Source organism: Salvelinus alpinus, chromosome 13 (assembly GCF_045679555.1).
Source record: "Salvelinus alpinus chromosome 13, SLU_Salpinus.1, whole genome shotgun sequence".
Taxonomy (NCBI): domain Eukaryota; kingdom Metazoa; phylum Chordata; class Actinopteri; order Salmoniformes; family Salmonidae; genus Salvelinus; species Salvelinus alpinus.
The window spans coordinates 14,999,165-15,026,277 of record NC_092098.1 but is presented as its reverse complement, the minus strand read 5'-3'; the positions used below and the strand labels follow the sequence as shown (position 1 = coordinate 15,026,277).

Sequence of the window (27,113 nt, the reverse complement as noted above, 5' to 3'; positions counted from 1 at the left end):
CAACAACTCAAAAAGTCTAAATTAAATAGTCCTATTTCATCTATGTTCCCATTAACCAACAATAATGCATGAGAGCCCCAGGAGGGATCGCTTAGAGCAGTTTCACACCCAGAGACATAACTGTCTGATTAGCATCTCAATTAGAGCTTCCTCACTATGTGCAACTCAGAGAAGTGAGAGTGTGTATTTAACTTAAGTACAATTGATGTCTAATGGGACTCATGTAATGGAATTTAGAGTTAAGGCCAGGGCTATGATTCAGGGACTTGAAAAAGGGTGTCAAAAACAATATCAGACATGGCAAAAGGCCGGGCCAAGGTAAAGTCTTACGTTTTTGCTGTCTCTAACACAATTGCATGAAATCCCATACAGTCTTAGAAGTAAAGGTGCCTGGAAGAACCTTTAGTGCTGCCACACCGGCGGAACCTTTCCAGTTGAAAAAGGTTCCTCGAGTAACCCCTCTGAAAAGGTTCCTCGAGTAACCCCTCTGAAAAGGTTCCTCGAGTAACCCCTCTGAAAAGGGTCTTCGAGTAACCCCTCTGAAAAGGTTCCTCGAGTAACCCCTCTGAAAAGGGTCTTCGAGGAACCCCTATGTAAATGTTCAAATTGGAACCTTTTTGTGATGGGCGTAGTTCAAATTGGAGGTGCGGCCTAACAGATTAGAGGTGTGGCTTTCAGATACTGTAGTTATTTTTAGTCACGTCACCTGTTAGCATAAATGTCATTTCTGTTCATGTTAAGTTTGTTCCTTGAATATCTATGCACATTACATATTCTAATATAATATGAATAACATTGCTGATTACGTACAGTAATAAAGTGGTAACTATTCTAACTTTGGGATTTGCATTGGCTTCTGAGGAACTCATACACCTCTGTTAGCCTCACTGAAACTACGAAACTGTCAGTGTTCAACCTTAATATGTGACGACAATACAACAGAACCTATTAACAGGAATGGCATTTACTCTAACGGGTGGCCAAAAAATGTATATATCTTAAAGCCACGCCCCTCCTAAGCCATGCCTCCACTTCAGTGTTCCTCCAGGAACCCATTGCTACATTGAACCATTAAAGGTTCTTCCAAGAACCCCTCAACTAACCGAAGGTCCTGAACTCCAGGGGATCCTATTCTCCTACAGCACACTAATCGAAAATGATTTAAAATATGTTCTATATATGAATTAATCCACAATATATCATCTATTATTTTTTTTTAAACAACAATAAAAATGCCAAGACAGCACATCCCCCTCCTACTCACACACACTTCCCTTCCACCACACACTCTTCCCTCCCACCACACACTTCACACTCTCACACACAGCTGTCTAGTTGGAGAACTGATGTGTGTGTCTCAGATATCCTGCGGCTCTTCACCCATAATCCTTTCCCAGGACAGCAGGGCAGTATTGATTACAAACCAGGCAGAGGAAACAGCAGGAGGAGGAGGAGAAGAGTACAGGGGAATAAAGGATAGAAGGAGGAAAGTGAGTGATATGGGAAGGGAGTTAGGAAGGAGAGGGTGGGAAGGAGGAGAGGGTGGGGGAGAGAGGAGATGAGGTGCATAAGGAGACACATAGTTCTCAGGTTTCGTCTTCATCCAGCAGCTGTTGGGTTTGAGTGAGAGGGTTGTCTCCCGGGCTCATGCCAAACACAAATCCACCAGCGTCAAAACTGGACCATACCACTATAACTCTGCTCCACCACTGACCCCAGGGCCAGTGCCGTTTCTAGGCATAAGCAACATAAGTGGCTGCTTAGGGCCCCGCGGCCACTAGGGGGCCCCCAACCTCCCATATATTTTTTAGGGGGTCAGTCGGGGTCTCAACTTGCTGTTAGTTAGAATAGTAGAATACACAATGTATCATTTCGATATTTGGTTGTGCATCAGCAGTTTTCCTTTTGTTATGTCAGTCACTGATAGTCACTCAGTTATCCCATATCAGCTAACATTTTATAGATGACTAGGTAAGTTAGTCTAGCCAGCTATCTAAACCTTGTAGTAATAATCATGGCTGAATTACTGACCGAGCACCCAAGGCCTAGAGGCCCTGACCTCCAGGGGGCCCCCATTGTATTTGTTCGTCACTCACTCAGATATCATATGAACATGGCATAAGTCATGGCAAAATGTGTAGAATTGCAGGAAATTTGTTTTAAAACTGCTAAATGTTTTCTCCATCCCTTGGCAAATCTCTCTTAGGGCCCCAAAAAAGCTAGAAACGGCCCTGCCCAGGGCACAGACAGTAAGACAGATGCCTGATGACAGATTTAAGGGAGGACAAAATGGAGGAAACCCCCCCTCTCCTCACCTCTCCTCTCACCCCAGGGAGGAAAGTGTACACCACACTGAAGTCATCGGGTCATACTTTCCCTTAAGACCCCCACTTAAAAACACACTGCAAACCCCCAGTCTATAATGTATGTGAATGTAAATATGTATGTAGATATGCGTGTAGCACAAATCTACAATTACATACCATTCATATTTTCCTATATTTCCATTGTTTCTCAGGTGTTTGCTGTGAGTGATCAGAATGTGTGCGCTGTGTGGTATGTTAATGTCGAGGAATCAGTTCAGTTTAACACATAATGGCGATGTGAATAGCCCAGAGCTCTTGTTTCCTACACAGGGAAAGTGTTGGCTGGGCACATGAAGAACGGAGGAAGGAGAGAATAACTTGGGTGAAATCCTGCTCTCACTGCCTGGAGCGATGTTCAGCTCTACCCACGCATCGCACACAAAGGTCACTCAAACAGGTCTTTTTAACAATGTACACACACAAACACACACACACACACGAATGGAGGATTGCACACACATGCACGGTGCACACAAGAACACACGCAAAGAGGAATAGAGAAGATGGAAGGCACACAAACATGCGCTCACAAGGATCAGTCAAATAGGTCAGGTCAAGTTACACAGATGATGACAGCCACACATTTTACATATGGGCTCAGTCCCCACCCCTCAACAGAGATGTATGCTCTTTCCGTATAACACCCTAACCTCTATCCCCTACATACATACAGTCACCTCCTAAGCACTGAAAAATTCAACACCTCATTTAACATCAACCCCTCCCACCTCAGAGACCACATTAACTTCCCAGCGAGGGGCAGAGGAAGTACACAACGTCAAATGCAAATAAAATAACAATCTAGAGACTTCAACAATTTATCATGATTTTTTCATTCAGTCTCTTAGGACCCCAGTAATGGCCATCAATAAATCAAGCCGCTGTCACACTCTTAAGACCTATAGGGACCACAATATAAAGAGCCTATAGGTCTAGAAACACATGCACGCGCAAACGTATGGACCCACACACGCATTTCATTATTCAACACAGCATTATTCTCTGCAATTATTCTCTATAATTATGCTTCTACATAACTTGAAGTTATGACCGTAATATTGCCACCCATAAAACATGTAAATGTGTTACTAATATCATTATTATGGTCATATCTTTGAGTTTGCAATAACAGCATCATTAACACATACACAAAGGCAACACAGCTATGCCAATGGGGCCTATCTCTCCAACTTCATGGCACTCATCCATAAAATAGATTGTTGTGGGTCGGACTTACATGCTACTTCTAATGATGCGTTTCTGCTCACTGCCTCCCCCAGGTAGTTACGGGCCAAACACACATAGCTGCCGTCGTCTGGCTTGCTGCGCCGGCCGTGGACGATACGTAGGAAGAAGAGGGAGCCGCTGGGCAGCAGCATGCGGTGGGAACGGGGGTTGTCCCGGTCTGTCTCCACACGCTCCCCGTCCTTGTACCACTCCACCGTGGGGGCAGGACGCCCCTCCGCCTTGCAGTTGAGGGTGGCCGGCTCCCCCTTGGACACAATGAGGTCGGAGGGGTGCTCCACTATCCGGGGAGGGGAGTCATCCTGACGAAGACGAGATCCTGAGAGGAGAGTAGAGGAGAAAATATGATTAGCTACACATACGACCACATAAGATAATATGTTCAGTAATACCACCTGACAATATCGATAAGGCTGGATTGATGATTGTCTGAGAAAAAAGCCTATAAATGAGAGCCAGGCCCTGACAGGGAGCACGCACGCCATGTCACCACAAAACACAAGCCTGAATATCCACACTGACAGAAAGGAGCCAGGGAGTGATTATCGCTAATTAGCTTTTTAATTTACACACTCTGTCAAAGGCTCTGTTCCTCTTAGATGCTGCTGGGTGGTGAGTGGGTAGGTTTTTTGCGACGTTTTTGTTTGTTTTGGTGTTCGGTAGGGGTTTTTCGGCTATTTCGAGCACACACATATTTTACTTGAGGCAAGTCGAAGATTGGTAGCTGAAGTCCACACCCTTTCGTTCGGTGATTGGTCAACAGTACTACTCCTAGTAGGAGAGGGATCTATGGACGGGATACTTCAATGAAGTGTTTGTTGTTATTCAACTAGTTTTCATTAACATTTTTTCACTTGACAAATACTGCACCAAACATTTTAGTAGGATGTAAAATTGCACGACTAAGACCTCTGCAAAAATGTCAAAATGACTTCCATATTTCTTGCTTTATCTTAGATTCCTTCAGACTATTTTGAGGAAGTGCATACTGGCTATGTTGTTGCTACGGCATCTCAAGAGGTAACAGTAATATTGTCGCTTTTATATAATTTCTCAAGCGACGGTCTTTTAAGGGAGCATGTGAGGCACATACGTCCACTTTGCCTAGCCGAGTCCTGCTAGGAGCAAACCGAAACTAATATGCGAGCGCTTCTAGAGTGTTGATTGTGAGTAGAGGTCGACCGATTAATCGGAATGGCCGATTAATTAGTGCCGATTTCAAGTTTTCATAACAATCGGTAATCTGCATTTTTGGACACCGATTATGGCCGATTTACATTGCACTCCACGAGGAGACTGCGTGACAGGCTGACTACCTGTTAGGCGAGTGCAGCAAGGAGCCAAGGTAAGTTGCTAGCTAGCATTAAACTTATCTCATAAAGCACAATCAATCTTAACATAATCACTAGTTAACTACACATGGTTGATGATATTACTAGTTTATCTAGCTTGTCCTGCGTTGCATATAATCGATGCGGTGGCTGTTAATTTATCATCGAATCACAGCCTACTTTGCCAAACGGGTGATGATTTAACAAGCACATTCGTGAAAAAAGCAACCATAAACATCAACGCCTTTCTTAAAATCAATACACAAGTATATATTTTTAAACCTGCATATTTAGTTAATATTGCCTGCTAACATTAATTTCCTTTAACTAGGGAAATTGTGTCACTTCTCTTGCGTTCTGTGCAAGCAGAGTCAGGGTGTATGCAGCAGTTTGGGCCGCCTGGCTTGTTGCAAACTGTATGAAGACCATTTCTTCCTAACAAGGACCGTAATTAATTTGCCAGAATTGTACATAATTATGACATAACATTGAAGATTATGCAATGTAACAGCAATATTTAGACTGCCACCCACTAGGATGCCACCCATTAGATAAAATACGGAACGGTTCCGTATTTCACTGAAAGAATAAATGTTTTGTTTTCGAAATGATTGTTTCCGGATTTGACCATATTAATGACCTAAGGCTCGTATTTCTGTGTGTCATTATATTATAATTAAGTCTATGATTTGATATTTGATAGAGCAGTCTGACTGAGCAGTGGTAGCCAGCAGCAGGCTCCTAAGCATTCTTTCAAACAGCACTTTCCTGCATTTGCCAGCAGCTCTTCGCTGTGCTTCAACCATTGCGCTGTTAATGACTTCAAGCCTATCAACTCCCGAGATTAGGCTGGTAATACTATAGTGCCTATAAGAATATCCAATAGTCAAAGGTATATGAAATACAAATGGTATAGAGAGAAATAGTCCTATAATTCCTATAATAACTTCAACCTAAAACTTCTTACCTGGGAATATTGAAGACTCATGATAAAAGGAACCACCAGCTTTCATATGTTCTCATGTTCTGAGGAACATGGAACTTAAACGTTAGCTTTTTTACATGGCAAATATTGCACTTTTACTTTCTTCTCCAACACTTTGTTTTTGCATTATTTAAACCAAATTGAACATGTTTCATTATTTATTTGAGTCTAAATTGATTTTATTGATGTATTATATTAAGTTAAAATAAAGTGTTTTTTGTTCATTCAGTATATAATTATAATTTTCATTATTACAAATATATATAAAAATCGTCCGATTAAGCGGTATCGGCATTTTTGGTCCTCCAATAATCGGTATCGGTATTGGCGTTGAAAAATCATAATCGATCGACCTCTAATTGTGAGTAACTGTGGAAACAATTGTGAACGTCGGTCTCTATTTCTAATTGAGTCTTCAAGTAGGCACATGTGTGCCTGTTAGGATATATAACAGCATGGACATCTAAATGTACGGTGTATGTGTGTCTTTGTCTCCTGGGTGAATGAAGAGTCTGTTTCTCTGTCCCTCTCCCAGGGTTGGATGTCACCGTGAACAAGTCAACAGGAACGCATTCCTCGTGTGGTGTGTCGGCTGGAAGTGGAGGAAAAATGATTGCTCCCACACTGCCTCCAGCCCTACCCAGTACCCACAACCCTCCTCTTATCCCCTTGTCTGTGTCAGCGACGCAGTGAGGCAACACCACACGACATGATTCTATCATTACTCTTAAGGAGATAAATTAGATATTACAAACAGTACTCTGTCTCTCTGTGTAAGGATGGGAGTACGTACTTAAGAGGGTAACCTGGGAGCGAGCTATAGCGTTTTGTTGGATGATGAGACTAGCTGAGCCATGACAGAATTATATGTTTTAGTAATAGGTTTAGTTTTCTGCATCTGCCGCTCTTTCAAGTACACACACATCTTTGCTAGTGCTATTTGTATTGGCATCTGTTAAAAATTCACTAAATAAATCCAATTCCACCTTCCTAAATCCAGTTGACTCTTCCCATTCCAATAGATGGATTTTCTAAAGCCTTGTGACTGGCAGGCTCCCTCCGTCGCAAACTGAGTGAAGCTGCCAGCCACTGTTCTCCCTGGGACACCACACTCCATAAGGCCACTCTCAGATGATTCCCAATACCCAGCCTACTCAAGTGTGCCGACTCCCTGCCTGTCTAACTTACTCTCTCTTCCGCTCGCTCCCCCTTCCTCCCCCACACCCACCTCCACCTAGTGTTTAATGGCCCTAATGGGGGCTGGCTGGCTGGATCCATTCAGCTATAACCACAATCATAAAATCACACATAACCAAAGATCTCTGCTCTCAAAAACGCTTCTCGTTTCATTAGTCGTTCAATGAGCTTGTTCATGGAACTGCCTACGCAATTCATGCACTCAGTTTCACCCAAGTCCTGAGAGCAGTACAGAAACAGACTAATGCTGATTAAAAACACCAAGGGCTTACTCTACTGCAGCCTTGCATACTGTACGTATGAGGAGTGGTTTTCTCACTATAACAATGGCTTCCACCGGTGGATTTAGCCCTGAATAAAGATCTTCCAACAACCTGAACTTTCTGAGATAACGTTTTCCCCAACAGAGCAGCCATGGTCTTGACAAACTCATTACTCGTTACCTTATCTCCCTCTCTGAGGTAAAACTGTACGCCCAGGCGACAGCAGCACAGTGGCTGTCTGAAAGCAGTAATGCCACAGATACGCTTGACTGGGATTTAGCTGAAATCTGGCTACATAAAAACATATGAAAACAGCACTATCTCCTTCTGCACTTTAACTTTGACCATATCAACTGTCACATCCATTTGGGCTGACATCCCTCTCCTACTGTACATAGCTGCTGGCTGGAATATTCATACAGCAGAGTGTACTGAGAGAACCCAGTCAGCAGGAATGGTTATAGTAATACCATCAACAACCACTGATATTATCAACACACTGTACTAATTTTCACAAATCACAATGTCCTTTGTAACTACAGTGCAATTACAATTATACTATTATAACGTATAAATGTATTTGAATTGCTGACTGGTGAACTGCACTGTGCACTTTCAGAGTTTGCCCTTACCAATGTCCACTTATCACGAATTGACTGAATATGTGACCCGTTTCAGGAAGCTAGGCGTATGTCGCATTTCACTACTTCACAAGAGGCATTTTAACGTGCTTTTGTGTTTTCTGGCAGAAATGCCTTCTGAAATATGTTTCATGTGCCTTAATAACAAACGTGTATTCCATCTGTAAATTACGAGCCAAGTTGGTTTAGCCACGGAAAAAGACAGGAACCTTCCCGCTAGCCATGATTGGATGAGATAATGTATGGGCTGGACATGCCGGGAGATTGCGTTTAGATTGCTCTGCCATGTAGCACGACTCTGTCAATAACGTGAGCTGCTCAGTATGTGCTGATAATCCTTTCTAGTGCGGGTTTTTGGAAGATATAACGTTAGTCATCGAGAACTACAAAAGTTTTGTTACTTTTCTCAACAACATTGATGCCCTGAATTTAGCAGGCGCTATTGACAGATCAGTTGGAAAAAGTTGTGATGGGCTATTTTTATGCACATGCCACGGTCAGTGTGAACCGGAGTGACTTGACACAACGCTGGCCAAACAAGATGTAGCTATAAACATATCAGAGTTAAATGGTTCCAGTCTGCCGTGAAGCATTCATCCATGTATACGGGTAAGAGTCTAGCTACATTTTCAGACATTATACGTTTCTAAATTTGTCAGGAAGTCATTTTCATTGCAAGTTAAAGAATACTGTTAGCTAGCCAGCGAACGTTAGCTTGCTGGCTCGCTAGCTAATGTTAAGAGTATGATCTGTGTAGTAGTATTATTCTAATCAGAAAATCCATTTGCATTGCTAGTTATAGCCTAACGTTAGCTAGCTAGCTAACCTTGAAACTAGTTGATTAGCTTTAGCTACCTGCAGATTCATAATACTGCTATGACAATCAGTTTGTATTGGTAACGTTAGTAGTATACAAGTAAGCATTTCACTGTACTGTTTACACCTTCTGTATCCTGTGCATGTGACAAATAAACTTAGATTTTATTTTATATAGTGTGTGTTTACTAGAGACGGTAATGTGATGAACAACATGACCTGCACCAAAGTCAGTTTAGGATATAGGGTCAAGGACTAGATAAAGTGTATTTTTACATGAACTTTTTCCTCATTGTAGGCTACTACTTTTACCACTTTTAGTCTTGAAATCTTTGGTTGTTTACTTCACTACTCACATTGTTTAGCACATGGCCTCACATGTGAATCCTTAAAGAGATGGGTGGTGCTAAAGAGGTGAATGATTGTGTGAATGATTCTGAATGGGTGTAGACAAAGAAGAGCTCTCCATTAGGTGTACCAAAACATTCAAGGGCCATTTTCTCAAAAGAGGGGTTACAAGTTTATCATCTTTCAAAGCAGAATTACTTTCCAATTGTTCCTCAACTGCAGTGTATGATATACCATTTTCTAACTTTTAGTCTCTACTTTTATTCAATGTAAAAAACACAATTTCGAATCCAGATGTTAAGTCACATATAGACTAATGAATATTGACCCTCTTGGACAATGGGGGAAAAAAAGGTTTATTCAAGCCAAACTCTCCAATCCAGGCAGAGGATGATAAAGTGTCTTTCTCTGTGACTTGGCGATGTCTCATAATTTTCCTGTTTAATCTCAGGCTTACTTTCATTCACACAGCGCTGCCAAGACCTTGCTCATTTAAGCACTCACAGACAGTCGAACAAATGGTAATTGCCCATGGCCTTGTGCCTAAAATCCTCTACTAACCCCACCATGTCACCCTCTTTCACACACAACACTAACACACATGCATAGGCAGTACAAAACCTCAAACCCAACTTAACAAAGTTAGAAAGAGAAGAGTGGCAAATCAATGAAGAGAAAGAGAGAGAGAGAGACAGAGAGAGAGAGAGAGAGAGAGAGAGAGAGAGAGAGAGAGAGATACTTCTAATGGACCGTAGACCCTTAATGCACAGTATAACACACTCTTCCCAATTGTAAAGGTATAGGAGTTTTAAAAAAGCCATGTAGAATAAGCAACCGGGTGGACACCAGTGTATATAGAAGTCAACAGCCATTGGGACATCCCCCACGCCTTGGGGCACCAACCTCCTCTTTCACCAAATCAATGCTCTCAATGTGGACATGATAATCAACAACAGCTGCATGTCCAGTGGGGGACAACACGGTTATGAGTGGTCCTCAAGGGACAGACAGTGCTTACAGTATGTTCTGTGACCAGGGGACACAGTGTCCACATATTACAAACCAAAACAAATCAAAGGACCATAAGATCATTCAGCATCATAGTCTCCATGACAGGTTTTGCTACTTTTCAGACAAATTATCTAAACTCCACCAGCTGCATATCAGAACCCAAATAATCTGGGCATAACACAAGCCTTCTGATGTTCAGGGTCCACCTGTATAGATCCACCAACACAACAGCTTCCTCTTAAGACTCTGAAACTTTAGAAGGAGATCAATGGTGTCTATGAAATTTGAAAATGTTGGGATGACAACTTATTATATATTTAAAAAAATATGACAATAAAACGAAAACTGAGACCTATTGAATATGTGAGTCACCTATGGGCAATTCATAACCATGCACAGAAATGTCATTAAATTCAATCTGAATAACTGCTGCATTAAATTATCAGCCAAGGGCAAAGTTAAACCTTTCATGTCCTCCCTAATGATATACGTGCATGATATCAATTAGGAAGATTAAATTAATGAACTTTGGAATTAATCAGGAACCCCCAAACCAAGCATATGTATACATGATTAATTATTATGACTGTTCATCAATTTCAACAAATCGATCAAATAACACAATGACAATATATTGCTCGTAAAATAGTCAGGTGTGCTGCAAAGCCAAGTTGAAAGGAGCAATCCCGGCATGCTGGGACTCATTGAGCGCGCAATGGGAGACCACACGTGCGACCCCTTTTCACCTGTCTTTTCCAACGTTTTGAAATTAGGAATAAACGGAACAACTGATGCAAAATACTGTTGTTACTGCAGGTGGTCTAATCAAACGGGGAGATGGAAAACAGGAAAAAGCAATATTTGTATTAGAAAGTTAATTGTGTAGACCAAATCAAGTTTAAGATTTCAGGACTTACCGTTGATTTGGGTGTGCAATAGTCCACAGAAAAAGAAAAACCGTAGTAGACCCATTCTGGCATACTGTAGTAACCGTCCACGGTTTATCTGCACACAGATTTGTCCGATAGACTTCTTTATCTTGCAGATTGTCCGACTCTCAATAGTTTTGGTTCTTTGCACATGAAATGTGGAATTTTAATACAGTTGTTTATCGTGAAGTGTACAACGAAATCATTCACGAGACGACTTCATGTTTTCTCTCAAAGAGCGGACTGGATGGGCAGCCTACTTCTCCATACATAATGTTTGTAGCTGGGTGTCTCACCACGCAGACACCAACCGCGCAGAGCAACGATGTGCTCGTCTCATAACATCGCCCCGACCTCCCAGAGCCTATAATGTTCCGTCCAGCTAAAAGTGTCCAAAGCGAAGCATACACTCAATATAGATTAGAAATTGTCAGAATGACCATGATTTTAAATATCACTTCGAATGAATACGCGCTGTTATATCTTTACACTGTTGTGAGCCAACGGTGGTGGTTCCAGACCCGAGGTGAATGAATAGCTGCAGTTACAGCTCCCTCCTCGTAGAACTGTAAAACACTGGTACAGCAGTGGGCTATAGGAACGCAGATGCGCAGACTTCCATCAAACCAGTGCAAGATGTTGCCCCTATGCGATGATCTGAGGTCAGTTTGGGTCTACATTAGGATCTGAATTAGACGATAAACTGATCCTAGATCTGAACTGTACACAGCCGACGGGGCAGCTACATACAGAGTGCTGTGGAAACCGCATACAAATTACATAAACACATTAGGTTATCACAATATTTATTTGCAAGATGTGAGTGCAGGAATGTTATTTGTGTTTGGTGTTTAATTAAATGGCTACCTATGCAATTGGTATGCGTTTGATAGGCACATTAAGGCAATTAATGGCACTGCTCTGTGCCCGTTATAACATCTGGAGTAGGCCTATATAGGCTAAACATCCATGGACAATAAAGTAGCGTCCCCTATCGACGACATGACTATCTCGTAGATCTCGTCTGGCATAGACAGAATGGGACTGCAAAGTGTTTTGTATATGGCAATTCTCTCAGTCAATACCAATGACAATTTGACTGCTAATAACCCATGGCGCATACTGTCTCCTGTCAGCGGTCGATTCCTGCCACATGCATAACTGGAATACAAATCCTGTGCTTTATTTTTATTGAACTGCGCATTCAATGAGTTATTGGAGCAAATACTCTTCCCAACAAGCACATTCAATAATGCTTATCTACTGATAATTCCGTTTGCCCGGTGGACTGATTTGAAATTTCCTGTGAAATTTCCTTTTTGGTTAATCCCTTTAGTATAAAGGGAGTCATCATTTAGTGTCAGGAGTTATCCAGGTGGTGAATACATGTGTGTGCCTTTGTCGCTATTGAGAATAAGGTCAATCAGTTATGGTACTGTACTGTAGGTAAAGTGAGGCGGTTCCAGGTAGATGGCTGAGTGCAGAGCACTCACAGCAACCTGAACTCAGGGGTAGAGGTAACATAGTAAACGAAAATCCGGGACACTCAGATTAGTATGATACAGTATGTTTCGTTTGGTATGGTATGTATTCGTTTGTGGATGTCCATCATCCGTTTTGTATGATATGTTATGAATTCAATTCGTACAATATGTCACAAATTTGCAATATGTATGATGTGTTACATATTCCAATTTTTTGGTATGGCTATAACGTTAGTTAGGTGGTAGGTGGCTAATGCTAATATCAGCCAGGTTGCTAACGTTAGCTAGGCTAGGGGTTAGGCGGCAGGGTTAAGGTTAGGGTTAAGTCAATGTGTTAAGGTTAGGAAAGGGGTTAGCTAACATGCTAACTACAGTAATTACAAAGTAGCTAACAAATGGTAGTTGCAAAGTTGCTAATTCACAAAAAAAAAAATTATACACCCAGCCATCCACCCTGACCAACCAACCTCCTTTCATTTTTGCCTTAAGTAACCTTCTGTCTTATGTAACCATACCAAACGTAATATATCACACTCATTTTAGTGTTCAGAATTTTTATTTACTATGTTACATCCAGTCTATGACACCAGCCTGCTCACAGGTAAGTGCTGTCATGAAGTGGAAAGAAACCATACCGTGATTGCTTCTGATGGGAGAGAGTGACCCTCTTCCCCTCACACTTCCCTTTCTCTACCTCTGACACGCACATCTGTGGACTTGTCTTTTAGAAGATGCCTCCACATCTCCACTGCCATTATTGGCACTCTATCTGAAAGACACTTTGACAGAAACAAAACAATGATACAAGTTTCATAAATTTAATTTTTTGAGGCGCATACTCACACCCACAAAGGCTACAACACTAGTTCCATTGAGTAACAATGAAGATAGTTGTTGTTCGCCAAATGAGAGTTCATACAGCCCTCGGAAAATGAATGTTCTCTCACTCAATAATACATAACAATGGTTCGTGAACATCTCAATGAAATCGGCGCAGGCACTCACATATACGAAAAAAGTGTCGTTCATGATTTTGTCAAAGGGTATAGCCTATAGGTTACCGTGTCTCACGGCCAGTGGAGGTGATAGGTAGCCTAGACCCAGGAGGAAAATATGATTTATTATAGGTGCAGGTGAATAAAGGTGCAGAGTGATCATTGACAACTTCATTTATGTGAGGAGAAAAAAACGGCCCGTCTTTTACGAGAAAAAACTATTTGGCTCAGTGTCACTTTGCACTTAACTTGTAGCAAGATAAATTGTCTAAAAGTCAGTCCAAACTTGACCTGACATACCATACACATGTCTGTTCCCCTCCTTCTCTGTCAAAACTGAAAGGTTGGAATCAACTAAATACCCTTATTGGGAGAATCTCAAATGGTTTTGCTTGAATCCTCGCATCCTCTCCTCTGTCCTCTCCTCGTCTGGTTTTGAAAAAGTTAACTGAGGAGTGGAGGCGTGGAGAAGAAACATGGAAACAAATGAGACTCTCCTTCTCCACTCATGTGCCATTAGATATGGTGTTTACAAGCAAGGGCGGACTGGCCATCTGGTATTTCAGGCAAATATCAGATGAGCTGGTCACATTTTTTTTGTTGTTGAGCAAAATTATCATTATCTATAATCTAGATCAGAATCTATCATTGTATTTGCAGGTCTGAGAAAAAAATGCCTTTTACAAAAATGTTATGCAATTCTGTCAATTTACATATTAGCAGAATATTTTTTAATACCACACAAATTACCGAAATTACAGGCTAAGAATGGACAGAGAATGGACAAATGATTCAATCTGAGACGTCATTAGGAATCTGAGCATGGTACTTTCAAAAGTTAGGACTGCCATCCTACTCCAGACAGAGTAGGCCTACAAACGCTGGAAAATGTCAGCTTTATCTGCTGGCTATTCTTCTTCTTCTGTGGCTTAACCCAATGAGAGTTGGTCCCAAGTGTTTTCCTAAAAGCTGTCTGGGTTTAAACATCTTCTATTGTCCAGAAAGTGAATAGTTTAATACATTTATAGTGACAGAATGACATTACTTCTTAAGCAAGGTAAATGTTCTGTCTCCTTGGCTATAGAAGGTTGTAGCTCAGCCTCTGAATGTAAAAAAAAACAAAACAATGACATCCCCATATGCATCGGTGTCACGTCTTTCCGGGGTATTTTACAGCTTGTTTGTAGCATAAAGTATTGCGAAACAAAGTGCTGCTATAGATCACTTTTTATAAATCAGATCTGCTTTATTTTCTTCGAAATCTTAAGCTAACAAGGGGTAGGCCTGTGCTTTTTGCCATTTTCTTTAATAAAAGGTAGGGCTATGGCATACCCACTCATACCCCCTCAATTCGAGTCCTGGTTTTAACTTAACAGCCCTTTACTGACACGGAGGTAGGCTATTTAAAGAGTGCATGGTGGGTGGAGGAATTAGCCGACAAATCTATGGATATAGAAGCTTATAGCCTAATTTCGTCTGTCAAACAGGTGAATTAAAATGAGGATGTTTAAAATGAATTATGCCTACCCGAATTTGCTTACTTTCAACACCATGAGCTGTCAATTTCCGATTGATTGTGTCTCGGCTGCTGCTTCAAGTTTTAGCACCACCAGTGGCGGATTTAGGTATAGGCGACATGGGCAGCCGCCCAGGGCGGCATTTTGCCAGGGGCGGCACGGGGCGCGGCACAAAAAAAATTGTAATGGTGACATTTGCACGATTGATTTTCTATCGCTCATTTGCATGTCACGTCAATTATATCATGTCACCGCGTGGGACTGTGGGTCACTTAACCTTGTCGGAGTGGGCACCTTGATTCTAGTTTATGAGCTAGGAAGGCTACTGCCTGGGAAGGTCTCCCACTCAAAAGTATAAGATGGGGAGGGAGGAGGGGGTAGGATGACCTCAAGTCTCCCCACTGGAAGGGGAGACTCGAGGTAGGGGAGCGGGGAAATCTATCAAATAGCGCACCTCTAACTTTGTACAGTACTAATGCAATTAGTAAGATCAGTCACACTACGAAATGCTACCAAATATCACAAATGCTATCAAATATCGCAAAAATCACTGAAGCTGGAGACTTATCTCTCCCTCACTAACTTTAAGCGTCAGCTGTCAGAGCAGCTTACCGATCGCTGCAGCTGTACACAGCCCATCTGTAAATAGCCCATCCAACCTACTACCTACCTCATCCCCATATTTGTTTTTCTGCTCTTTTGCACACCAGTATTTCTACTTGCACATCCTCATCTGCAAATATATCACTCCAGTGTAAATTGCTAAATTGTAATTACTTCACCACTATCGGCCTATTTATTGCCTTACCTCCTTACTTCATTTGCACACACTGTATACAGATTTTAATATTGTGTTACTGACTGTACGTTTGTTTATTCCATATGTAACTCTGTGTTGTTGTTTTTGTCGCACTGCTTTGCTTTATCGTAGCCAGGTCGCAGTTGTAAATGAGAACTTGTTCTCAACTAGCCTACCTGGTTAAATAAAGGTGAAATATATATATATTTTTAATTAACCACAATTCATTCATAATACTGTGAACATATAGTTTCAAAGTTGACCCCCGTCCTCCTTCTCATCTTTGCGCTCTCCTTCTTAAACTTAACAGAACATAGGCTATAGGCTTGTCCGCCTGCAAGAAATTGAATTTTTTGCACTACGCCTAACAAACAAACAAAAATCGGAAAAAGCCTTTGACTCTCCTCCTGAACTGCCACTGTAGGCCTACACAGCACAGCATTGGTTAGGCAGCACACAAAAAAAGGTTTTCATCAGCAAGAGCAGAGCAGGGCTCAGGGTTGGAATATCCGTTGCAGTGTGTAATCAGCCTGGTTTTATTTACACCATTCCAGCAGCTATCTTAGAAATATATTACTTTTCTCTGTGCTTCTCCGATCATGCACATCGTAGCCCATAGCCTATAGGCTATGGATCATCTGACTGAGACCACACTAAATAGCCTATAGGCCCACTTGATATTGTGCTCCCAGCAGAGAATCAGAGATGAGTGGCAGCATTGGGCACACATCGATATATAGCATAATAAGCAACATTAATCTAAAACACAAGGGAGAAAATGGTGTTAGAAATGCCAGGGCCGATTTTTTGTCCCAGTCCGTTACTGTTTACAGGGGTGGAATCCCAAAATAAATGTGTAAAGTGATAAAAACAAATGTAACTAGTTGTGCAATACATTTAAAGTAGCGGATTCCTTTTCTTTTTTTTTCTTTTTTTTTTTACATGTGCTTGACCATGTGCTTGACCCTTGAGAAAACAACAGCTAATTCAAAAACACTTCTGCTCTAGCTGCCCGGAGGATACTCTTGCACATCCTCTGCCGAAGTAGGTAATCAAGGAAGTGAGCAAACTAGTCTGTTTGCCTACTAACAAATTGAAACTCTTCTAGACCACTTGACCACTTATCAATTTCCGGGCCCTGGAGGAGTTGAGGAGAGGACAGGCTTTTCCCCAATTGAGAATCTCCTTGGGCAAGTTCCCTTGCTCAGTCAACGGATTGGACAGGAGCAATTTCCCCTCCCTTGCATGCCTGCCTCACCTGGGACAACCTTAGATATTCCTGTTTCTCTACAGTCAAAAGACTACAATAACCACAAGGTTGTTGACAACCGGGGCAACCATGACTGCAATTGTTTAAAGTGATGCTACAACGTTTTGTATACTTTTGAGCCAGTAGTTTTGAAAGTAGCACTCAAGAGCCAAAAAGGGTCCCCCGAAAATGTGGCACAATTGTGTACACGTCACATTAGTGTATCACTTTGTTGCACATGCTTTGTTGTGTGCACTGAGCAGACTTGGGCCCGCCCTGCAACCTCATTGGACAATACAGCCGACCTGATCCCAATAACAGTTGTATTGTTTTACAAGCTGCCTTCCTCAAACTAGTAAGCCTAACTTCTTCCAGTAATTGAGCAGGACTGATAATGCAATTTCAGACAATAGAAAAGTTATATTTACAGTATATGTTTGCATCAAATAGCCTTGTCTACTCCTGATTTTTTATGTCTATTCATATTGATTATAAATGATCATAGCGCATTGTATAGAGACAGGCTTTCAAAGTCACGTACTGGCACATGGCTTCAGTGTGGTGAATTATCAATTGTGCAATCAAGCCAACAGAGGATTTCAATAGATGGCATTACAGAAAGGTAGGCCAATATTTTCTTGTCTCGTAAGTGGATGAAAACAACAGTGCTTGTATAGCCTACATGTCGAGAATCCATACAAAGTTGTAATATGTCACAGAGGGGCCAGGATCCACTATGGGTGGACTCTCATATAATCTACATTTACATTTGAGTCATTTAGCAGACACTCTTATACAGAGCGACCTACAAGAGCAATTAGAGTTAAGGGGGAATATCAGCCCAAATCTGTTAACCGCAATCTTTCCAGCAAATTTACTCCCCTACTCTGGTCTACTCATGATCATGATTTTTTTTTGTATGTATATATTTTTTTCTTTCAATTGTTTTCTTTTCATTTTATTTTGTTTCTTTTGATTTGTTGCCAAATCAATGGCTATGGCGATAATTAGCATAACACTCGGTGTTCAGCCCCTTCCTCCCGCCAAAATGAGTTTATTCATTGAGCAGTGTTGCTGCGTGATCTAGGCGGTGGAGAGCAACTACAGTGCTGCGCCAAAGAGAATTTAAATAAGGAGGCCTAGAAACTGCTTCTCCAATAGAAATCCCGGATCAGGTTTGTAGGGGATTTAATGGGGACGTTAGCTAGCTAAGCTCAGGCGTAGAAACACATCATTAGGTCTAATGGTTGTGTTGTACCGTACTGCCCATGTGCGGACCGTCAAATCAAAGGCACTCCTTCGATATAAAGTAGTTTTTGATGAAAATGTCAACATGTAAGTTTTTCTCTTTCACAAGGATGTAGTAATGACAGTATCAGGTACTTAAGACATTGGCTCGAATTTAGGTTTTACCTTTAGATTTCGAGAAAATTAACATCTAAGGACAACCTTTTTCACTTCACCCTTTGACTTGCCAAACCCCGGGTCTGTTCTGTCGAGTCTGCTTCAGGAGGCATTCCCGGAAGTATTAGACTGTTGGGCCTCTGGGTTTGAAAACTGTGGCTGCGCAATTCGTGGCTATTTCGCCGACGCAGGCGGTGACTCCAGTTTCATCGGCAGAAAATTGGGACACTGCAGTTGACATGTCGAGTAGATCAATTTTGCCTTTCAAAATGTGTTGCATTACGGGGATAAATTGTCCGACTTGCGCTTACACGTAGACAGCATGAACTTTACAAAAACCATGAGATCAAAGGCAATGACAGTTTTTGATGAAGTCGCCTTCAAGTCAATGCAGTTGCTTCTCACAAACTGCAACATGCAGCCATCGGCTGGCTAGTGGGAGGCACTATTTTTCAACCAATCATTGGGATGTTTTTGGTTGACCCACGCATACGTGGCTAAAGATGTGACTGAAACAGGATTCAACTTTGTCACAATTTGTCAAATCTACAGGGAATATAAAGTGCTATTTGAGACCTCTCTCTAACCAATTAACTGTACACACGTTATGTTTTCAGTTTGTGAGTGTGTGATATGGGGATATAGAAAAGTTTGTCAACATTTATAAAGAAAAATGTTGACACTGCCATGTTGATGTGAGCCTTGTTGTTATAAAACCTCTAGGCCTACAGTGTCCGACTTTCAGCTGTCGCAGATTCACCTCCGCTGACTTTCCTCATCAACTTTCGTCTACAACACACCAACTCTTTTGGCTATGAACCCAACATAAACCGGTAGGAATTAACCCATTGGGTGATGCATTTCACTGCCTGAACAGCGGAACGTAACCCCTGTGTCAGGGAGGAGGCTTGCTCCCTCATGCATGCTCTTTGCACGTGCACCCAGCAGCATCGGGTTGACTCTCACAGGCAAGATGAAAAAGACTGCATTGACCATGATCCTTTGCTAGTTACAGCCACTTTAACCATGATCCTTAGCGATTTCTGGTGCCGTTCAGCCCTATTCAGCAATGGGTGCATTCGAGCAGATCACTTTTGTCAAGACGTTGACGAACGTTGGTCACCACCTTTCAAAGTGTGTTGCATTATGGTTATAAACATTTTCCCACTTGTAACTACATATCAACTGCATGACCCTTACAACAACCATATGATCAAAGGTCATGAACTTTCGATTGCAGTCGACTGTAGATTTCTGCAGTTGCTCCTCCCCAACTGCAACTTGAAGTAGGAACCAAAGCATTGTGCGAGACATCCTTTGTCTGTTTTTTTAGAGGCTTAATCTGTGTTCGGGAAACCGTCCCTTAATGAGCAAGTACCCCATACACCAGTTGTGGGTTCAATACCATGTGCGTTATACTGCTTGGCATATTGTTTACTCAATAACTTATGTGAACTGCATATATAGTCTAACACTTTTCTGTAAAGTGAGTGTTTTGTCCTTCATGTGATTGAATCAAATGTGATTCTTTAGATGCTTACTGACAAAAGCAACATAAAGGTTGAGAATGAAAGAAATACACTCTAGGCAGTAGTGATGCTGACCTGGACTCCAATTAATCACATCCGTTACAATTCCATGTTGCACAATCACAAATAATAATAAGGAAGGTACAAGGGCGTGAAGTAATGGCCAACAACATAGCATATCCCATATGCTGCAAAAACACATATGCTTTCATTCTAGTAGCCTATGCACTCACTAACTGGTTATATTTTGGTAAAACCATCACAAAAATACAATGTTAGAAAGAGCTAGGGCTGGTATCTAATGTCCTTATCTTCACAATATTCATTGCTTGGACCATGTTGATCATCTTCGGCTTCATGTAGGAGAAGTGGAATTTCGATAGCACCAACTTCAGTGGCAATAACAAAGGCGAATGCCATGTCTGCCATTAGGCAGGTTTCCATTGACCCAGGTTTATTGGACCATAGCAATGTTGCAACAAAAACATATTGCGACACGTGTAATAGAAACGGCAGATATAGGAGACATTTTCTGAGGATCACCAACATTTAATCCATTCGACGGGTGGATTTTTGTGGGACTAACTTTATTGCGACAAATGATGATGGAAACAGTGTTTTTTGAATAAATGATGATTGACGAATACTTTTGAAGCTACACGGGGCACGTGATGTCATCACGTAACTATAAACTCCACCCCACATTTAATTGTAAATGCCTAATGATTGCAAAATAACAAATTTAAACTATATGAAAATGTATTTGCAGGACAAGGATTGTCCTGACATTTAAGAATGCCTGAATTCCTTCACCTTGCTTTTCTGGTTGGCTGGCAAGTTTCACCATCCAATTATTTCAGATCTACAGGAGTGCAAGTCTCACCATGGCGATACGTTGGCACATGAGAATGATTAGAATATGGCAAATATTAGTCAATTATTGCATTCTATGCATGCTGGCTTTCTCGGGCTACCTGAGAGATGAAACAGATAGGGGGGAGGGGGGAACAGGCTGTCAACAATTTATTAATGCACAATTTGCCTAAATGGGTAATGGAAACACTTGAACCACTACAATCTTATTCACACTAGGTTTTTGCACATTCCTATAAATATTTTTGATGTGACGTCATTACGATTTTATTGACACAGATAGTTCAATGCCAACGCACCCTAGCAGGCAATTGTCGCATCTATTTTCGATGCAAATTTGTAAATGTCGACAAAACAAATCACTGGACAACTTAATGGAAACATAGCTAGCGTTGCATTTCCTAGAAACAGCAGAAGTTGTCCTACTTGCTGTCAGTGCTCCCCTGACTTTACTCAACTGTCGGCTACTTTTGGATTAGCACTCAAACGTGCCCAATATGGTGTGCTTCAAATTCAAATACTTCCGGCTTCATGCGCCATCGGGAATTTTCCATAAGTACACGTGGATGATGTCAGCACTATCACTATCTACTGGTTTTAATGGCTGTGTTTGAGAGCATCTAAACGACTGCAGGTGACTGCTGACTGACTGATCTACAAGTCACCTTGCATCATAAATAACAACTCATTATTATTTGTAAATCAGTCAGTCAGTCACAATTTACCCATGATACATTGTGGTTTTGATCCTCTCAAACACAGTTTCCATTGATCATCCTTGAGATGTTTCTACAACTTGATTGGAGTCCACCTGTGGTAAATTCAATTGTTTGGACATGATTTGGAAAGGCACACACCTGCCTATATAAGGTCCCACAGTTGACAGTGCATGTCAGAGCAAAAACCAAGCCATGAGGTCGAAGGAATTGCCCGTACAGCAACGAGACAGGATTATGTCGAGTCACAGATCTGGGGAAGGGTACCAAAAAACTATGCACCATTGACGGTCCCCAAGAACACAGAGGCCTCCATCATTCTTAAATGGAAGAAGTTTGGAACCACCAAGACTCTCCCTAGAGCTGGCCTTCAGGCCAAACTGAGCAATCGGGGGAGAAGGGCCTTGGTCAGGGTAAATTTCAGTAATTCTTTTTTTTTTTAATGTGCAAAAATAAAATACAAATATTTGTCAATTTAGGGTATTGTGTGTAGATTGATGAAGGGGGAAAACAATTTCATACATTTTAGAATAAGGCTGTAACGTAACAAATTGTGGAATAAGTCACAGGGTCTGAATAGTTTCCGATGGCAATTTATATGGTGCTTTTAAGACAACTGAGTACTCAAAAAAAGGTCAAATAATGACGTCAGTGATCTTCAGGTCGGAAAGTCGGACCTCTAGAAAGATGACAGAGTTTCCGACTTGGAATCCCAAGTTGGAAAAAATCACAGTTGGAGATTTTTCCAGAGTTCCCAGTTGTCTTGAATCCACTGAAGTCGGAAGTCGAAGATTTCCAAATTCCCAGTTCCCAGTTGTTTTGAACATGTCAATAGTATCCCTATTTATAAACATGTGGCATCAGTTAAGCATATTATCCCCACTTTTCATGTACATTATCACAAAACGACTCAATACATTCATGTGTGATTGACAAGTAACAATAGGTAGCCTAAGTATCAGGAAAGAAAAACATGACAAACATGATTATAAGAATGATAAACTGTTCTAAAAATGAAAATTCCCCATCACTGCAATGACAATGGATAGGTTCCCAAACGATTACAATCGTGTTTTTCCGGACTAGGACTATGGCTACCGGAGTGGCCATGAGGTGGGGATAAGATAGAGGACAGGAAAAAAAGGAGAAAAGTGGAACATATAAGTAAATATGGAATTTGTGTATGCACAAGCATTCTGGAAGATCTGATGAAGGAAAAGAGCTACAGAAGAAAGTTGAACTTGACTAGAGTGAGGATGAATTATCTGTGGTGGCAGGTGAGGTAAAGACTGCCAAGTTTGAGCCATGTCCTGATGATGACAAAGATGATTCCGGCACAGTGGGAGTGAGATTTTTGGAGAAAATGGATCCTTGCCTTCTGACTCGGAGTGCAGTCGTGTCAATTTTTTTGTTTTTCTGTTGCCCAGAGGGAGCGTGTGCTCCGCACCACATGACTGGGGACAAGATCTGTGACATGTTTTCCACTCTGGAGTAGTGCGCCGTTGAAAGGAGTGATAACTGGAGGGGCGTTAAGTGTTGAGGAGGATCAACTGGAGTTGAAGATTCCCAGTGTCTGTGACACCCGCCGTTTGGTGCGATGCAGACCCGGGAGAGCGTGGTGAAACAGAGAAGAAACTGTATGTACTAATGAGTCTTTACCAGATAAAGTCAAGATAGGATGTGTCAGTTATCCCGTGAACGCTTTTGTCCCGAATCCATTACGGTGTTTAAGATGTCAAGCTTATGGTCATGTGGTAGCAGTGTGTAGGATGGAGATTCCTAGATGTGAGAGGTGTGAGAGGTGTGCAGGAGGACACGAGACAAAGGAACGTGTTGTATCGGTGGAAAAAGTTGGGTGTAAACTGAAGGGGTACCCATGGTGCTGAAGATCAGAGGTGTCTGGTGAGAGAAAGGCAGGTTGAGGTTGCCACGATCAGAGTAGTGCAGAAGGTGTCATATGCTGAGGCAGTGAAAAGAGTAGTAGAGGAAGATGTGTCCAGGGTGAGGTTATCCTAAGAGGACCCCTGTGAGTAGGACGAGGCCAATAGAGAGTGATAGGAATAACATGTAGTGCCTCAGTACGGCTGTTTTTTAGGCGTTCATGGTCATGGTTGTCAATTGTACCGCAGGAATGGAACGTAAATCACAGACGATAGATGTTGTGGTGGCAGCTGCAGAGAAGTGCTTGTGTGTACGAGATTTTACTGCAGAAGAGTAACAAGATGTTTTGAATGATAGTGTCCAATCCTCCCAGACTGCTGGCCTGGTGTAGGATCAGATAGCCAAAGTAGTGGAGTAGTGGTGAGGTTTTAATGGGTGCAAGGTTAGTTGGTAGGGCAATTTTTCACAAAGTGAATTCATACTACAGAATAGTAGGCTGATACACAGCCAATACAGTAGGTGATGGAATACACCTATAATATTTGTTTGCAGACTGCCATAATATCAAAGAAGAAGAAGAAGAAGACCAGCCCTCCCCTGGGTATTTGCACACAAACCCCTTGGAGAGCAAGGCAGTGCTACAGGTATCAAAAACAACGTTAATGTATAGATGTCATTTGTTGCCAAATCACGGCCTAATTAGACCTGGAGCATTCGCAAATTGCAGTTTGCAAAATCAATATAATCAACTAGAGAACTAGACAATAGCGGCAGCAAAACACTCCAAAACACTTTTTCAGTGTGGGCTGTAAAGTAGGCTACACATTTTATGTCCGACTGTTTTTATAACATGAGAGAGTTTGCTTGCAGGGGAAATGTTGCGCTACAGTCATGTGGTAATGTCTGTATCTGGGCTCAGAGACTGTTCAAATACTGGGATCTACTAAAGAGATCAAGAAGATGTGAATTTCTGCAAAATACTAAATCTATGTCAATTTCAAACATGAGGCAAAGATGCATTGCAATAGATGGTAAAGAGAAAGCCTCTCCTTTTTGGTTATCCCCTCTTCCATTTTCATGAGGTCTGTAACAGCTCTAATGAAATGGCCCATTCTAGTTCACCGCATGTGCTTCCAACCCTCCTCAGCCTGGTCAATACTGGTCAATACTGGTCAATACAATTATAAATGCAGTTCATTGTCATGAGATGAAAGTGAGACAGGCTGCATTAGGAGCTATTGGTCCAGAGAGGGAAATGAAATCCCTTTTTACTCAGGCCAAATCAAATTAGAATTGTTGATAATGACAACATTAAATTGCAGATGATGATGAAGCAGGCTGTGCTAACCGATATTAAATGTCACTATAGACGTAAATGTTATGTTTATTAACAGAGGTTTTGAGTTGTATTGCTGTCCTTCCATATTGTGGCCATGGAAACGGCATCTGAATTCCCACTACAGCACAAGGCCACTGGCTATTCATTGGCACGTTGCGCAACACACCCATTCAATAGAGCATTTTACTCCCTTATTTGCCCATCTGCAACAAAATTATGATTTTTCTCTCTTTTGAATCCAGAAACAGCTAATCCAGGAGCAGCAACATCAACCATCATCCTGGTCCAAGCCCATTTCCAAAAGAGGTCCAGACTGCTATCGCGAGTACTTGTAATAAGATCAAGCCCGATCTATATTTTATTTGAGTCTATAAGTCTACTTATTTCTAGATCAGATGTTAGACCATGAAAGGCAGCACTGTATGTGTAGATGAATTCACAGTGTGAATGGATGGATAGACTAATAGGCTGCAGGCTGACACTGCAGGGATCACAGTCTACAGAACCCTGTTACACAAAAAGAGCAGCGCTCATGGCATAGACTGGATAGACTCGATATGAGAACACTGCCCCTGCAGACAAGCTCTGCCTCATTTTGAAGTGATTCAGGCTTTGTTTTGAAGCCTTTATTTGGCACTCAATGACCTATGGTTACCCATGATCTCTCTGTAAAATGTCATTAGTACCAACAGCCGTTTCACATCTAATTGAGAGACACAGATTGTAAAAGAAATAAGCGTAAAGACATGCATGAGTACCTAAACCACACACAGCATATAATATGTTTCTCTGGTGGCCACAATGCACATTACTAACACCCTGCCCAGTACACACACCACTTAGATACCAAACACAAAATCACATAAATCAATTCTTGACATTGTAGATAATCTCAAGCCTTGTGTTTTATTATCAGGCTTTTGTACAGGCCCCTATCAATAGGCCTCTGACAATAATAGAATTGTCAAACATGCTTTATTATTTTCTGGACCATATATTACTATAAGGAACAGCTCCTTTTGTACACTTCAAAGTAAAAGCGGGGAATTTGAATGGGCCTTTGAAATTCCCTCCTATTTATTCTACTTGATTTCTTCCCATAAGCGTGGAGCTGAGGTAATAAGGCCATAACAGAGGCCTCTAGTGGCAAAAAGGCCATATTGTCATGGGCAGCGCTATTGAGGGCTTCCACCATTTTAATGTAATCAACTGGGTGGTACTTCCAACTTCATTGACTGATCCCTCCTGGTGACCCGGTTGGAGTCATGTCCAACCGGGTCATCAGGAGGGATCAGCCAATTGTGAAGAAGAGAATTGACTACTTTAAAATGGAGATTGTGTGAATGGAGCTGCCTATTCTGTCACAGACGCTATAATGACAAAGATTATCTATCTCTATGGGCCATAATTAACTTGGTGATACCTTGCGTGGGGCCAGTGCAGATAGGGCCACACATGCTTTATGTTCAGACTGAGGCTGAGAGAATGGCCATGCAGATGCATGGCCAGCACAGAGAGAGAGACATATGTGCTCTTGAGGGGCCAAAACAGTTTTTGTCAAAGTTCCTCCAAACCCAGATATCTTCCTACTCCAGCCACAGCAAACTCCACCTCTCATCCTGCTTCCATCACAGAGACAGACGTGTTGCCAGGCAACGTGGGAGTGCCCCCCCTCACCAACCCAACCCAAACTCAGTCACACACACACACACACACACACACACACACACACACACACACACACACACACACACACACACACACACACACACACACACACACACACACACACACACACACACACACACACACACACACACACACACACACACACACACACTCACATTGGACAGTGTCAAGGTCGTGGGCCTCTTTGTCCGCACCATTACCCTCTCGTCCCTATGTTTGTCCAGCCCCGCCGCGTCAGGGGGAACAGATGGTGTTAGTGACAGAGTGGTGAGGGCCAGGAACAGTCCACACACACAGCCAGCCTAGTGAGAGTGGACACCTGTCATGACCATGCATGCCAGCCATGGGGATGAGAAGCAATGGTCTCAGTGCCCAGTGACAAACCTCTGTCTTACAGTTTAGAAACCTGTTATAAACACCGGGCATGGACCCAGAGCTAACTCAGACCTCATGTAGAGATTCAGTCTGTAGAGTTATCTAATTTTCTTTATCATGTTCTATCTGCT

At 41.9% G+C, this 27,113-nt stretch overlaps 1 protein-coding gene across 4 annotated transcripts in view; it reads right to left on the bottom strand.

Moving 5' to 3' along the window:
• Positions 1-27,113, bottom strand: part of LOC139537178 (roundabout homolog 2-like) — a 177,930-nt gene that overhangs the window by 95,806 nt on the left and 55,011 nt on the right. For 2 of the 4 annotated variants that reach the window (XM_071338195.1, XM_071338196.1), the window contains exons 1-2: positions 11,121-11,698; positions 3,604-3,930 (exon numbers count right to left, since the gene is read on the bottom strand). In XM_071338195.1, the coding sequence (XP_071194296.1) occupies positions 3,604-3,930; positions 11,121-11,175 (382 nt within the window). In that variant the 5' untranslated portion in view covers positions 11,176-11,698. Of the gene's footprint in view, positions 1-3,603; positions 3,931-11,120; positions 11,699-27,113 lie in introns of those variants that run through there. The other 2 variants (XM_071338192.1, XM_071338194.1) reach the window with 1 other exon arrangement.